Source organism: Trichomycterus rosablanca, chromosome 8, assembly GCF_030014385.1.
Source record: "Trichomycterus rosablanca isolate fTriRos1 chromosome 8, fTriRos1.hap1, whole genome shotgun sequence".
NCBI classification, from domain to species: Eukaryota; Metazoa; Chordata; class Actinopteri; order Siluriformes; family Trichomycteridae; genus Trichomycterus; species Trichomycterus rosablanca.
The window spans coordinates 15,246,766-15,260,100 of NC_085995.1; the positions used below are offsets into that span (position 1 = coordinate 15,246,766).

General features: G+C 39.6%; 1 protein-coding gene across 1 annotated transcript in view; it reads left to right on the forward strand.

The window, feature by feature from the left end:
- Nucleotides 1-1,773: 1,773 nt before the first annotated feature.
- Nucleotides 1,774-13,335, forward strand: part of egf (epidermal growth factor) — a 56,561-nt gene continuing 44,999 nt past the window's right edge. Inside the window, 5 exon segments of the mRNA XM_063000978.1 lie at nt 1,774-1,783; nt 2,997-3,014; nt 7,711-7,910; nt 8,628-8,809; nt 13,099-13,326. Coding sequence (XP_062857048.1) covers nt 1,774-1,783; nt 2,997-3,014; nt 7,711-7,910; nt 8,628-8,809; nt 13,099-13,326 — 638 coding nt within the window.

Sequence of the window (13,335 nt, forward strand, 5' to 3'; positions counted from 1 at the left end):
GCCTTGCCTGTTTTTTTTCTGTCTGTCTGTCACGTTGTTACCACAGTCCTTCACTGTAGGTATGATGTATTTTTGATGGGGAGTTGTGTTTGGTTTTCTCCAAACAAAACGCTTGAGGTTCAGTCACAAAAGTTCAATGTCTGAACATAAATATTTTGTCATATGGCATTGCATTAGAATTCTTCAAGTCTTTCAGCATGCCATTTTTTAGGAGGAGCTTCTTTCTTGCCACCCAGCCATACAGGCCAGCTTTGTGTAAACCTTGTGAAATTGTTTTCACATGCACAGACTGATCTCAGGTACACAGAGTTGTAGGTCCTTCACAGTTGCTACTGATCTTTTTGTAGCTTCCCTAATCGGTTCTCCAGTTTGGAGGGATGGTCTGATCTTGGCAAGGTGTTGGTGGTGCCATACACTTTAAACTTTTTGATAATGCTCTAATTAAAATAAAAAAAGTGACAGTTAAATTAAATCTTGTTTTATCCCAACTTGTGCTTTATTACAAAGTCACTGTCAAAGCACCAACAATAGTGAATCTTGGAATCCTCAAGGAAGAAAACTGGTTTTATTTTGAAGTAATCAAAACCACAACAACTGATGTCAGGTATGAGCCGATTAGCCTGGTGTAAACCTGAGTACGTTTATAATTGGTTTGGTAATTTCACTGCAACACTCAAAAAAGGACAGGGACAAACTAAGAGTTAAATAATTCACTAGACTCAGCAGGGACCCATCCTCTTTAGGTAGCCTGGAGAATAATTTGAATGAATAGCATTCAACACAAAGCATACATTCACAAAATTAAGCAAAAGGGACAAACAAGCAGTTAAAGTCCAGTCATTCAGTGATAAATCTGTGATAAAGTAAATAGTGAGTTCTGGACATTTTCATTGCAAACACGGCAATTTCCTGTCACAACATTGTTGGCAAAGCAGTCTCAACTTGCAGGCTTCAACCTCATGTGAGTACAGGTTTCCGTCAGACACACCTTGGGGTAAAACAACAGAGATGTACTGTAGTTCAAATGTGAAATCATTAAGAGTAAAATGTCAGTTTTGCAGAGAGTAGCATGAGACTCCGGCACTCCTTAAGTTATTACAGCATAACTAAAAGGGAGAACTAGCAGGTAACACAGTCTTGAGAGCTTTTACAGGACGTCAGAGCCAAACCTCTCTCACCATCATCGGACTGTAATCAATGGAAAAGTGTGCTTTTCTACACAAGTGATAATCTCTGTGCTGCACCTCAAAAGAACAAGCCAATATTGTGCTTTCGATAGTTTGTCTAAAGCAGCTAAAAACTCCCAACCAATTCTGTGGACGCAGAATCTATCATTTAATTTATGTATGTTATTTAATGACTGCCGTGAAACGGCACTTTTCTTCAAAAACCCGTGAAATCTGTGATTTTTGAAAAACGAGGTCTGTGAAATAAAGAAAATTTTCACCAAGGTGTAAAATAACCTTTGGCAAGGGAAACCCTATACCATGACAGATCCTGGCTTTTGGACTTGTTGCTGATATGTCTGGATGGTCTTTTTTGTCTTGGACACAGCATCCATTTAGGCCAAAAAAAGAAATATACTGACAAAACATGAAATATATTGGGTTCACACTGTCTGCATTCAAATAAAAGTCAATGTAGGAATCTGAGTTTTTCTATTTACATTTTCCATACTGTCCATTTTTCTGATTTGGGGTTAGTGAAATGGTAAAAAAAATTGTATCACAATTTACAAAAAAACAATGTAAATAACTAAGATAAACATTCTACATGGCCAAACGTAGGAGGATGGTTGACCATGTGCTTGACATCCACCTATGTTGAACAAGAAGACCGGTTCACAGCTGTTGTCCCAATTCATACCAATGGTGTTCAGTGGGGTTGAGGCCTGGGCTCTGTGCAAGTAAAATCTTCAAAAAATATTCAAAAATTTCCCCATCTTTGGATATTTCAAATGTTTTACTCTACAGGGGTGAAGCTGTGAGTTTATTTGAGAACTGTTTGCGTCCTATCTAGTGTTATACTACAGAAATTTTGTCTGTCCATGCCATCATCTTTTTTCTGCCACAGCTGTAAATAAAGATATATAAATAATGACATCATGCACTGTGTTAACAAACACAGAAATGATAAAATGCTCTTATTTTCTGAGCCACTGCTAGTTGGTCTCCTGCAGTATCCTCGTTAATTAATATTGTTGGTAAATGTTTTATAGATTTGCATATTTAATTATCCTTATATGTTCAAATAAATAAATAGAAAGAGGCATATTGTTGCATCTGGTAAAATGTGTGCCAGTTTTTGGTCATTGTCTGTGAAAAGTTTCACATATTCTTATTGTGTTTTCATAGACACTGTGTCCTGTGATAAATTGGTCCTATGATAAATTGGTCCAACGTCCAGATCATATTTTGTGGATCCATTGTTGGTTAAAAATCATCAAGAGTAAATAAATTAACAGGACCTGGGAATAAGAGAAAGACAATGCCTTGAGTGAACCAGTATGAACCCTTTTAATGTTTTTTATAGTATTCTCATGTTACCTGAAATTTTAAGCACATATTAAGAATTAACAGTCAGAGGACGGACCATTCCCTGGAAAGACAAATCATAAGCAGACCAACTTGGTATGTGTCAAATTCACCACGGGGCTGTCAGGAATTTCAAAGGAGAGAGGGTAAGAGTATGTGTGTGTGTTAGGACCCTAAGCAGTAGGGTTGTGCAGACAGTTGACAATAGGGTTAACTATTTCCATTATTCCAGGAATCTAATGCAAATTTAAATCATTTTTGTCTCTCTCACACTCTCTTGACCTTTGTGGAGGAAAAATACATGGCGGTCATGACTGGTTCTTGTTACCAAGGGACCATTGATCTAAGTGGCACATGAAAGGTGAAGCAGGATTATGTTTTGGGGAAAATTAGCAGCTATATTGCATCTGATGTTCTGTGTAAAGTACAGTTGCTCTGATACATTATCATGTTGGACTGCAGGAAATTGGAGCTGTGTGGGTAAGTAATCTATAGAGTTGCATCCAACAGTCTAGTTTAGTTTTAGAAACTGTGGTTAACTCTTAGACAGGTAGAACGTTTGTGTCTTAAATCAAATTATTTTTTAAGATAAGAAATAAGGTAAATATAAAATTATAATAGAGTTAGTATATGGTGTTGGTGAAAAAAGTTTTGAAGAAACGGCCCAAAATTTGCCCTATAAAATTAATTATACTACATTAAATGGAAAGGCTCAGTCAATTATTTAGCAATGAAAATAAAACATGTATAATTTGTTAACAATTCAATTATTATTGTCATTTATGTAATTATTTCCTTCCTTTTTTAAGCAGATATGGTTAAAACCACCTCCTTGTTTGTACACTTACTGTCCATTTTATCAGCTTCACTTACCATATAGAAGCACTTTGTAGTTCTACAATTACTGACTGTAGTCCATCTATTTCTCTACATACCTTTTTAGCCTGCTTTCACCTTGTTCCCCCCTGTGACCCCCACAGGACCACCACAGAGCAGGTATTATTTAGGTGATGGATCATTCTCAGCACTGCAGCTACAATGACATGGTGGTGGTCCTAGTTGGTCCACCTTGTAGATGTAAAGTCAGAGACGATCGCTCATCTATTGCTGCCCTTTAAATTGGTCATCTTCTAGACCTTCATCAGTGGTCACAGGACGCTGCCCACAGGGTGCTGTTGGCTGGATATATTTTTGGTTGGCGGACTATTCTCAGTCCAGCAGTGACAGTGTGTGTTGTGCTGATATGAGTGGATAAGACACAATGCTGATGGAGTTTTTAAACACCTCACTGACACACCACCACCATGTCAGTGTCGTGCTGAGAATGACCCACCACCCAAATAATACCTGCTCTGTGGTGGTCCTGTGGGGGTCCGGACCATTAAAGAACAGGGTGAAAGGAGGCTAACAAAGCATGCAGTGAGACAGATGGACTACAGTCAGTAATTGTAGAACCACAATGTGCTCCTATATGGTAAGTTGAGCTGATAAAATGGACATTGAGTGTAGAAACAAGGAGGTGGTCATAATGTTATGCCTCATCGGTGTAGGTGTTCAACTTAAAAACTAAAGTTTTCGACCAAATTGGTACAAAATGTAGGTCCTCACAATCAATTTTGTGACAAAAGGCTAGATCTTTGAACTTATTCCTTTAATCCCTAATCCTCAGGTAAAAATGGTGATAGGGATGATGAATTGGACCCTGTTACTTAAATTAAGAAATGTGAAGAATTCCTAGCATTACGACCTTTGTTACTTAGAAATTCTTGCAACACTTTCATCAGTTCTTAATGGCACTGCAAAGGAATGGTGGACAGCTAAACAAAAATCAGTAAAACTTGGACTAGTTTTTAAACAGCTTTTCTTAGAGCCATATTAGCTTAGGATTATGAGGCTAAAAGAAGACTACAGAAAATGAAGCAAGGAATCCATGAAAATATTTAAGATTTTGCTTCAATACAGAGCATTGTGTCTTTGCTAGAGAAAGAACATCACTGGAGAGGAGTTGCAACAAGCAGTTCTAAGGGGCACGGTTAACATCACTGACGAGATGGTCAGGGTAGGATCACTGGTGGAAAAAGACCTGGCAGAGGACAAGAACTACTAGGAAATGGCTTCTGAACAAGGAAGAACAGAAAAACAAAAAAGCCAGGGCAACTCCTGGACAGACAAGTGTAGTACAAGAGGTACCATCACCAGCCAAGTCCCTTTTCCTTCACTTGAAAATAAGGAAATGGACTGTTGATGCTATGGTAGACACTGGTAGCTTGTATTCACTGCTTCATGAATCATGGTGGGACACAGTCAGGAGAGATGATGAAAATTGGAGATCCAGTCAAGGACAAGCCTTTCTACTGGTGAATGTTCTCAGACAAGAAACAAAAGGAAAAGTGGAATAGAGATGTTAGCTACATGGCCAAGATTACTGTCACCTATTTTATGTGATGAGTAATCAAGATGTTGTTTTTCCAGTTATTCTTGGTCTTGACTTTCTGAGGTCTGTGGGCATTGTTCTAGATTTTCAAAACGATTTCTATACCCCATCCAAAATTAGGGTGGATGATGCTATCATCTACATGACACATAAGGTCCTCTCTCGGCTAGTGAAGCAGGTAAGCACTGTGAGAATTATGTTCTTTGACTTCTCTCGCGCCTTCAACACCACCCTGTCCTGCCTAATAAGAAAGAAGCTACTAGAGATGCACCTGCACCCTGATACCACGTCCTGGATCACAGACTACCTTATAGGCCGGCCACAGTATGTCAACTTGGATGGCTGTGTTTTTGAGTCTGTGATCAGCAACACTGGTGCTCCCCAAAAAACTGTGCTATCACCATTTCTCTTCACTGGCTACACCTCGCAATTCTACATTAACTCCGGTTTCTGCAACCTTCAGAAGTTTTCTTATGACTCCTCCATTGTTGGATGCATCATCAGGGACAACGAGGAGGCGAGAGCTTCACCATATGGTGCAATAAAAATCACCTGACGCTCAACATCAGTAAGACCAAAGAGATTGTGGTGGATTACCAGAGGAACTAAAGCTCCCATGTCCATGTTTTTTTTATCCAGGGAGACAAAGTGGAGAGGGTGGAACACTACAAGTACCTTGGGGTACAGCTCAACACAAACTGGATTGGAGACATAACACTGATGCCCTGTATAGGATAGGTCAGAGTAGTTATTTCTGAAAAGACGAGAATGTGTGCAATAAACTGCTGAAGGTATTCTACCAATCTGGTGATACCTAGAACCCTTTGTGTGCTGGGACGCTGGCATCAAGTCTGGAGAGGCCAACAAACTGGTAAGGAAAGCCATCTCTGTGGTGGGTCTGGAGGTGTACTGTCTGGAGGTAGTGGGAAAGAGGAGGATAAAGGACAAAATCAGAGCAATCCTGGACAATCTTTTTTATCCATTCAGTAAGGAACTGTGGGGGCTGGGCAGTTTATTAGTCAAAGGCTCTATCCACCCAAGAGCAAAAAGGAGCACTTCAGACGTTCTTTTGTGTGCACTGTCTACATAACAATATATACAACACATACAGGGGTTGGACAAAATAACTGAAACACCTGTCATTTTTAGTGTGGGAGGTTTCATGGCTAAATTGGACCAGTCTGGTGGCCAATCTTCATTAATTGCACATTGCACCAGTAAGAGCAGAGTGTGAAGGTTCAATTAGCAGGGTAAGAGCACAGTTTTGCTCAAAATATTGCAATGCACACAACATTATGGGTGACATACCAGAGTTCAAAAGAGGACAAATTGTTGGTGCACGTCTTGCTGGCGCATCTGTGACCAAGACAGCAAGTCTTTGTGATGTATCAAGAGCCACGGTATCCAGGGTAATGTCAGCATACCACCAAGAAGGACAAACCACATCCAACAGGATTAACTGTGGACGCAAGAGGAAGCTGTCTGAAAGGGATGTTCGGGTGCTAACCCGGATTGTATCCAAAAAACATAAAACCACGGCTGCCCAAATCACGGCAGAATTAAATGTGCACCTCAACTCTCCTGTTTCCACCAGAACTGTCCGTCGGGAGCTCCACAGGGTCAATATACACGGCCGGGCTGCTATAGCCAAACCTTTGGTCACTCGTGCCAATGCCAAACGTCGGTTTCAATGATGCAAGGAGCGCAAATCTTGGGCTGTGGACAATGTGAAACATGTATTGTTCTCTGATGAGTCCACCTTTACTGTTTTCCCCACATCCGGGAGAGTTACGGTGTGGAGAAGCCCCAAAGAAGCGTACCACCCAGACTGTTGCATGCCCAGAGTGAAGCATGGGGGTGGATCAGTGATGGTTTGGGCTGCCATATCATGGCATTCCCTTGGCCCAATACTTGTGCTAGATGGGCGCGTCACTGCCAAGGACTACCGAACCATTCTGGAGGACCATGTGCATCCAATGGCGGTGCCGTGTATCAGGATGACAATGCACCAATACACACAGCAAGACTGGTGAAAGATTGGTTTGATGAACATGAAAGTGAAGTTGAACATCTCCCATGGCCTGCACAGTCACCAGATCTAAATATTATTGAGCCACTTTGGGGTGTTTTGGAGAAGCGAGTCAGGAAACGTTTTCCTCCACCAGCATCACGTAGTGACCTGGCCACTATCCTGCAAGAAGAATGGCTTAAAATCCCTCTGACCACTGTGCAGGACTTGTATATGTCATATGTCATCGTATTGGCCGCAAAAGGAGGCCCTACACCATACTAATAAATTATTGTGGTCTAAAACCAGGTGTTTCAGTTATTTTGTCCAACCCCTGTATGTATAAGTACTGTTAGGGAAAGTAAGGAAGAACGCACACCGGCCAACTACCTTACCGACTGAGTATGTCTCAGCACTGATAACGTGCATGGGGATCTCTTAAATAGAGTGCGATCAGGTGCTGACAATTAACGCAGATTGGCGCTGCTGCAGCTCCTGGGATTTGTAGTTCATTTTGGACAACGTTACAATAAGTATATTACCTCTCAGATTTATTTAACAAATAATACTGACTAGTCTGTAAGGTTTTCGGAAGATCATCATAATTATGTTTGTTTGATGAGATGAGAAATTGATGAGAAATTGCCAATGCAAAACTAATTATGTTACATTTCTGTTAAGTTTAGCTTTAGGTTTGTTGTTAACATTGTGCTTTTTTGTTTGGCTCTGCATAGACCCAGAGCCGTATCTACTCATTGGCCTAGGAAATAACATATTTCGGATGAACTTGAATGGTGGTGATGAAAAAAGACTCATTTCTGGAGTGGGAAACTTTATTCTGATGGATTTTCACTACAAAGCAGAAAGTTTATACTGGGTTGACACAAACACAGGCCTTCTGAGTCAATCTGACCTGTATGGGACACACACTCAGGTATGGCTGTTAAAATTTAAATGACCAACTTAAAATGTTGTATTTACAGTAGAACATCACGTGGTACAGCAGTTAGTATGGGTGCATTTAACTGTAACTGATAATCCTGCAATGTTTTCCTCATGTCTACATCCCTGTGTACTTCTTTCTCTGTAAAATCTTACAGTAAATGGATAGCTAGCTATAATTGCTTTGAGGTTTGAGTAAGTGACAGCATAAAGCTGTAATGCCAATGGATTGGCATCTTGTTCTAGGTCTATTTCATTGTTTTTGGAAAGGCTATGGACCAAATGTGTTCATGATTACAATGAAATGGTTAATGGTTCAGTTACAAAGTAAGAGAACACCCTTGAGCAGGAGGTTTTTGGCAAACCAAATATGTATTTAAACATACAGTCACAGCCTGACCCATGGGCATTAATATAGACCTTTTGCTCCTTCTACAGCTATAACAGTCTCTACTGTTCTGTAAAAAGCGCTTTTTTACAAGATTTTGGAGTGTCTTTTTAAGTCTTTAACAGTCATAGCAGTCAACATTTTAATTGAGTTTTAACTGTGTATTACTTGTATATTACTGTGTATATAAATATACTATATTATATTATATATATATATATATATATATATATATATATACAGTATATATATATATATATGTGTGTGTGAAAAAATGTGTAAGTTCATTGTTTATATTTATTCAGTAAAATGTATTTTCAGAAACTCCTGTCTTTAGGAAAAGGAATCTCAGGCCTGGCTGTGGACTGGATAGAAAACTCACTATACTGGAGCAACAGTGAAACAGGGATGATCCAAAGAGCCAGCCTTGGGGGACAAAATGTAAAAATGGTCCTCAAAGACCTGTCTCAGCCCAACAGTATAATTATTGATCCCAACTCAAGGTAAAAATAAATACATTTAACAATAACTATTAGTTTTTACTATTAGGTTTCACAAAAAAAGTATTTAGACTAGGGGTGGGTTTATAAAATCTATTTTTCGATTTTAATCGATCTTTATTTGAACGATCCGATATCGATTCATATAAATGCGAGATCGATTTTTTAAATACGCCCCTTTTTACGGTGCACACGGAAATCTATTACTATTGTTACCCCCTTTAATTTCGCGTGACCAGCCACTGTTTTTTCATGCAACGAGATCTGACCTGCACATCAGTTTAGCATGGCAGAAGCTCAAGTTATGACCACTACACAACTTTTTGCACTGATTTTCGCTCGGCTCTGGATTCGGGAGGAACTCGGTGTTCGCTCTGCGATCAAAACTCGGCTCTCAATCAATGTGAGAAACAGCGAGGGGAAACACAGGGGAGAGGTTGGAAACAGGTGGTGGAGCGCAATATAGTTTCTATCAGAATACATCAGCACACGCGAGATCGTTCTCTACAAAACAAAATATTTATTAACCTCCAACTCACTACAGAACGATCCATGCTGCTCGTGTTGCCAAATCCACTCAGATTCATTTATTTCATCAGCGCGCACACTTTGATTGCTCGCTACTTGTTGATGTGCATGTTTGGACGTGGTATCATTAAACCTTTCATCACTTCTCACGTGTGTTTTCGTGACAAAACGTAATTTTGGAGACCAGAGAAGCTCGCCTGTGATTCCCCCTGGTGATGGATGGTGTAGTGTAAAACTCCCCATCGCCGATCAGTCGTGTAGTGTGAACATTACAGTGACCACGTGTTAATCAGAGTGTCGTGTAGTGTAAACTTGGCATAAGCTGTACAACAGCCAGGTGTATGTTTACATTACATTTACAATGTTGTAGCATGTCAGACAAATGGAAGAAAACAGTAACATTCATTTTTTATTATTATTTCATTTGTCTGACATGCTACAACATTGTAAATGTAATGTAAACATACACCTGGCTGTTGAATGTTACTGTTTTCTGTTTTTGATTAATTATTTATGTAAACAAAATACACAAATATTTTTAATAATGAGTGTTCTTTGTACAATTATCACATTCGTTCTCTGAACATCTGTACATATGTAAACAAAACCTGTTAATGTAACTCAAATATGCCTAAATGTGTTGAATCGAAATTGGATCGAAAATCGAATCGAAAATCGAAAACCGAAGATCGAATCGAATCGGGACCTGGTGAATCGGAATCGAATCGATCCAGGAAATTGGTGGCGATACCCAGCCCTAATTTAGACACAATAGTTTTTAGTCTTAGTTGTAAGAAATCTTCAATGATATTCCTTTTTTTGTTACAAATTTGGAATTAGCTTTATATGGGTGGTACAATTGTACTACAGGTATTGTGGATAGTTTGCCATGTTGTCCTTGTGACTGTGTGGGTTTCCTCTAGGTACACTGGATTTTTTTAAAAACATTAGGTAGCTTGGCTACTCTATATCCCACCAAATATGTGGTGTACTGAGATGGATTGGTGTCTAGCATTCCTGCATTGTGTGCACACAGCCATGTCAATCAATACTTAATCACCTGTAATGACAAACTAAAGACATATTTTTTGAGTTTTTACAAACTAAAATAAGATATAAGACCTCTAAGAAAGTATTAAGACTCTTACATATGTGTTCAGGTACATCATCTTGGATTTAATTAACATTAAGATGTGTTTGTCTGTCCAATTAATTCAAATGGCAGCAAGTGGACAGTCTAAACACCTGGCCCTCACAATTCACACTGCATTGTCAGGACAAAAACCAAACCATGAAGTCCAAGAACCAGTGTGTGGGTTTCTGCTACTGATAAGGCATAGATCAGGGCAAGAATATTAATCAACCTTAGACTTGGCCTTAATCAGTGAAGAAGCTTGTCACAACCTTGAATTGTTCTACGTAGAGTTGCCCATCCGGCCAAATTAAGTGTGGCGAAACGATGGGATGGCTGAGGTCGACAACACCACCCCAGGAACTCACCCCCAGAGAACACATTACTACTATTACTATTACTTACCCCAATAGGTCACACAGGTTTGCTATAAAGAGAAAGCACAGAGACGTGGCTCCAGTCAAAAACAGCAAAAGTTTATTATACACAAGAAAGGTAACACAGCACAGCAAACAATACATCCAAACAAAAATACAAGTGTCTTCTCTGTACACGGGTCTAATCAACCAACAAATGACTCAAACAACTCAAACCAAATAACCTGTTACCTCAGCTGAGAACTAACCAGTAGTAAGGTAGACTCACCAATCCAATGAAAGGATGATGTTAAAAGGTCACATGCACACGTGCTCCACAATCACACATACACAGGAGACGTGATAAGCAATTAATCAACAGACGTGAAAATCATCACGTTACACACCTATACATCTACAGCTGGAAGGCAGTGAACCTACCGACTGTATTCCCTCAGTCAATTAAATATTTAATGACACTAAAACAAGTATACTTAATAGACACAAGTCTAGACCACTAAAGGTAATAAAGAACAAAGAAGACATAAATACTATTATACAAACAACTACGTCACAGCTATAATACAACCAGTGATGGCATAGTTACCTTGAAAAAGTAATCTGATTACTGATTACTGATTACTCCTTTAAAAAGTAACTTAGTTACTTTATGGATTACTTGATTTTAAAAGTAACTAAGTTAGATTACAAGTTACTTTATTAGTTATATAATGCGGAATATTTCAAAGATATTCCTTTGCAATACTTTATCATTTGGCTGCCAACTTGTGTGTACTGATGAGACTCAATTGAATCCCAGAACATGCTAGTGTGAATGCATGGAAAACAAATTTTAATTTTCTTTCAAGAATATGATACAGACTGACCAACACTATTACGCTAAATCAGCATTGAAAATTGACTTTACTTTTAATAGCCTTCTACAATGCTGGAGCTTCTTAAAACGGAAGATTTTCTTTTAAATAGAAGTGTTATTTACCTGCTATTAAATTGTTTTCCAACAAAATCCTCCCAATTTGGCGGATAATCGCCCAATCTGGCAACACTGGAATGCGCAGAGAAGCTGGCGCTTTTACTCGTAGCGCGCCACGAATACTACTAAATAGTACTACTGTACTTCTGTAATTGTGTTGGTGGTTGACATTTATGTTGAGTGTATTACTGCACTGTTTTGGTGAAGAACTACTCATCTGAGGTGCGCTGCTCCTGCGTGCAGAAATGCTTCCGCAAAAAAATTGTCGGCAAAGCGGGGGGGGGGGGGGGGGGGGGGGGGGGGGGGGGGGGGGGGGGGGGGGTAGGGGGGGGAGACAGAGTAACTACAAGTTACTAAGTAACGCGTTACAGACCATCAGTGATTACAACCAACAAACACAGAGGTGGAAAAGTCACAGAAACAAAGCAATAGAAACAAAACAGACAACAGAAGGGAACAAAAAAAAAAAAAAAACAGCAGGAGCCAGTCTTGCGTCGTTATTCCATCTGTCCACAGTAGAGAACAGAAGGCACAAACGTGGTCCACTAACTGAAATCCACGCCAACATCGCAATATCGCGTAGCAATGCACATAATGGCAAACATGCATCTAAAAGCAGTCAGGGGTAGACGGCATAGATGCCAATCCTGAAATTGTCTACTAGCCCACAAACCAGCTGTAGGCTCAGACATCCACCCCAATGTGACCCAAAAACCACACGAACAGAAGATGGAACGGAAACTGCCAGCAGAAGCCACAGCATTAGATAAATCCTATTTATAACCACTACACTGACAAGGCATAACATTATGACCACTGATAGGTGAAGTGAGCATTTTATCCTTAAAGTTGATGTGTTAGAAGCAGGAAAAATGGGCAGGCGTAAGGATTTGAGTTTGACAAGGGCCAAATTGTGGTGGCTAGATGACTGGGTCAGAGCATCTTCAAAACTGCAGCTCTTGTGGGGTGTTCCCGGTCTGCAGTGGTCAGTATCTATCAAAGGAGGTCCAAGGAAGGAATAGTGGTAAACTGGCGACAGGGTCATGGGCGACCAAGGCTCATTGATGTCTGGGTGGATTGTCTACTATAAATAGGTGGTATAAATGTATAAATAGGTGTAAGTATAAATAGGTGAGTGATAGAGTGTGGTACTATCCTAGGTGTGTTTTCGCTTAAACTCAAAAGTTCCAACATAACTTTGTGTTATATAAATATATAATTATATTCATCATATATTATTATTATTGTTGTTTAGTTGTTGTTGTTATTATTATTATTATAGATATCTCTTCTGGCTGGCAGCTGTAGAGATGTGCAGTATTCAGCGCTCAGATCTTGTAGGACGAATGATGACTACAGTGCTTAAAGTTCAAGACAAATTAGTGGCTTTGGCCACTGACCCAGTTGAGAGGAAGCTGTATTGGATCCAGCACAGTGAGAACGAGCTCAGCATTTTGGGATCATGTGATTATAATGGCAACCTCATCCATGTCCTCACTCAACAATTAAGGTGATGCAG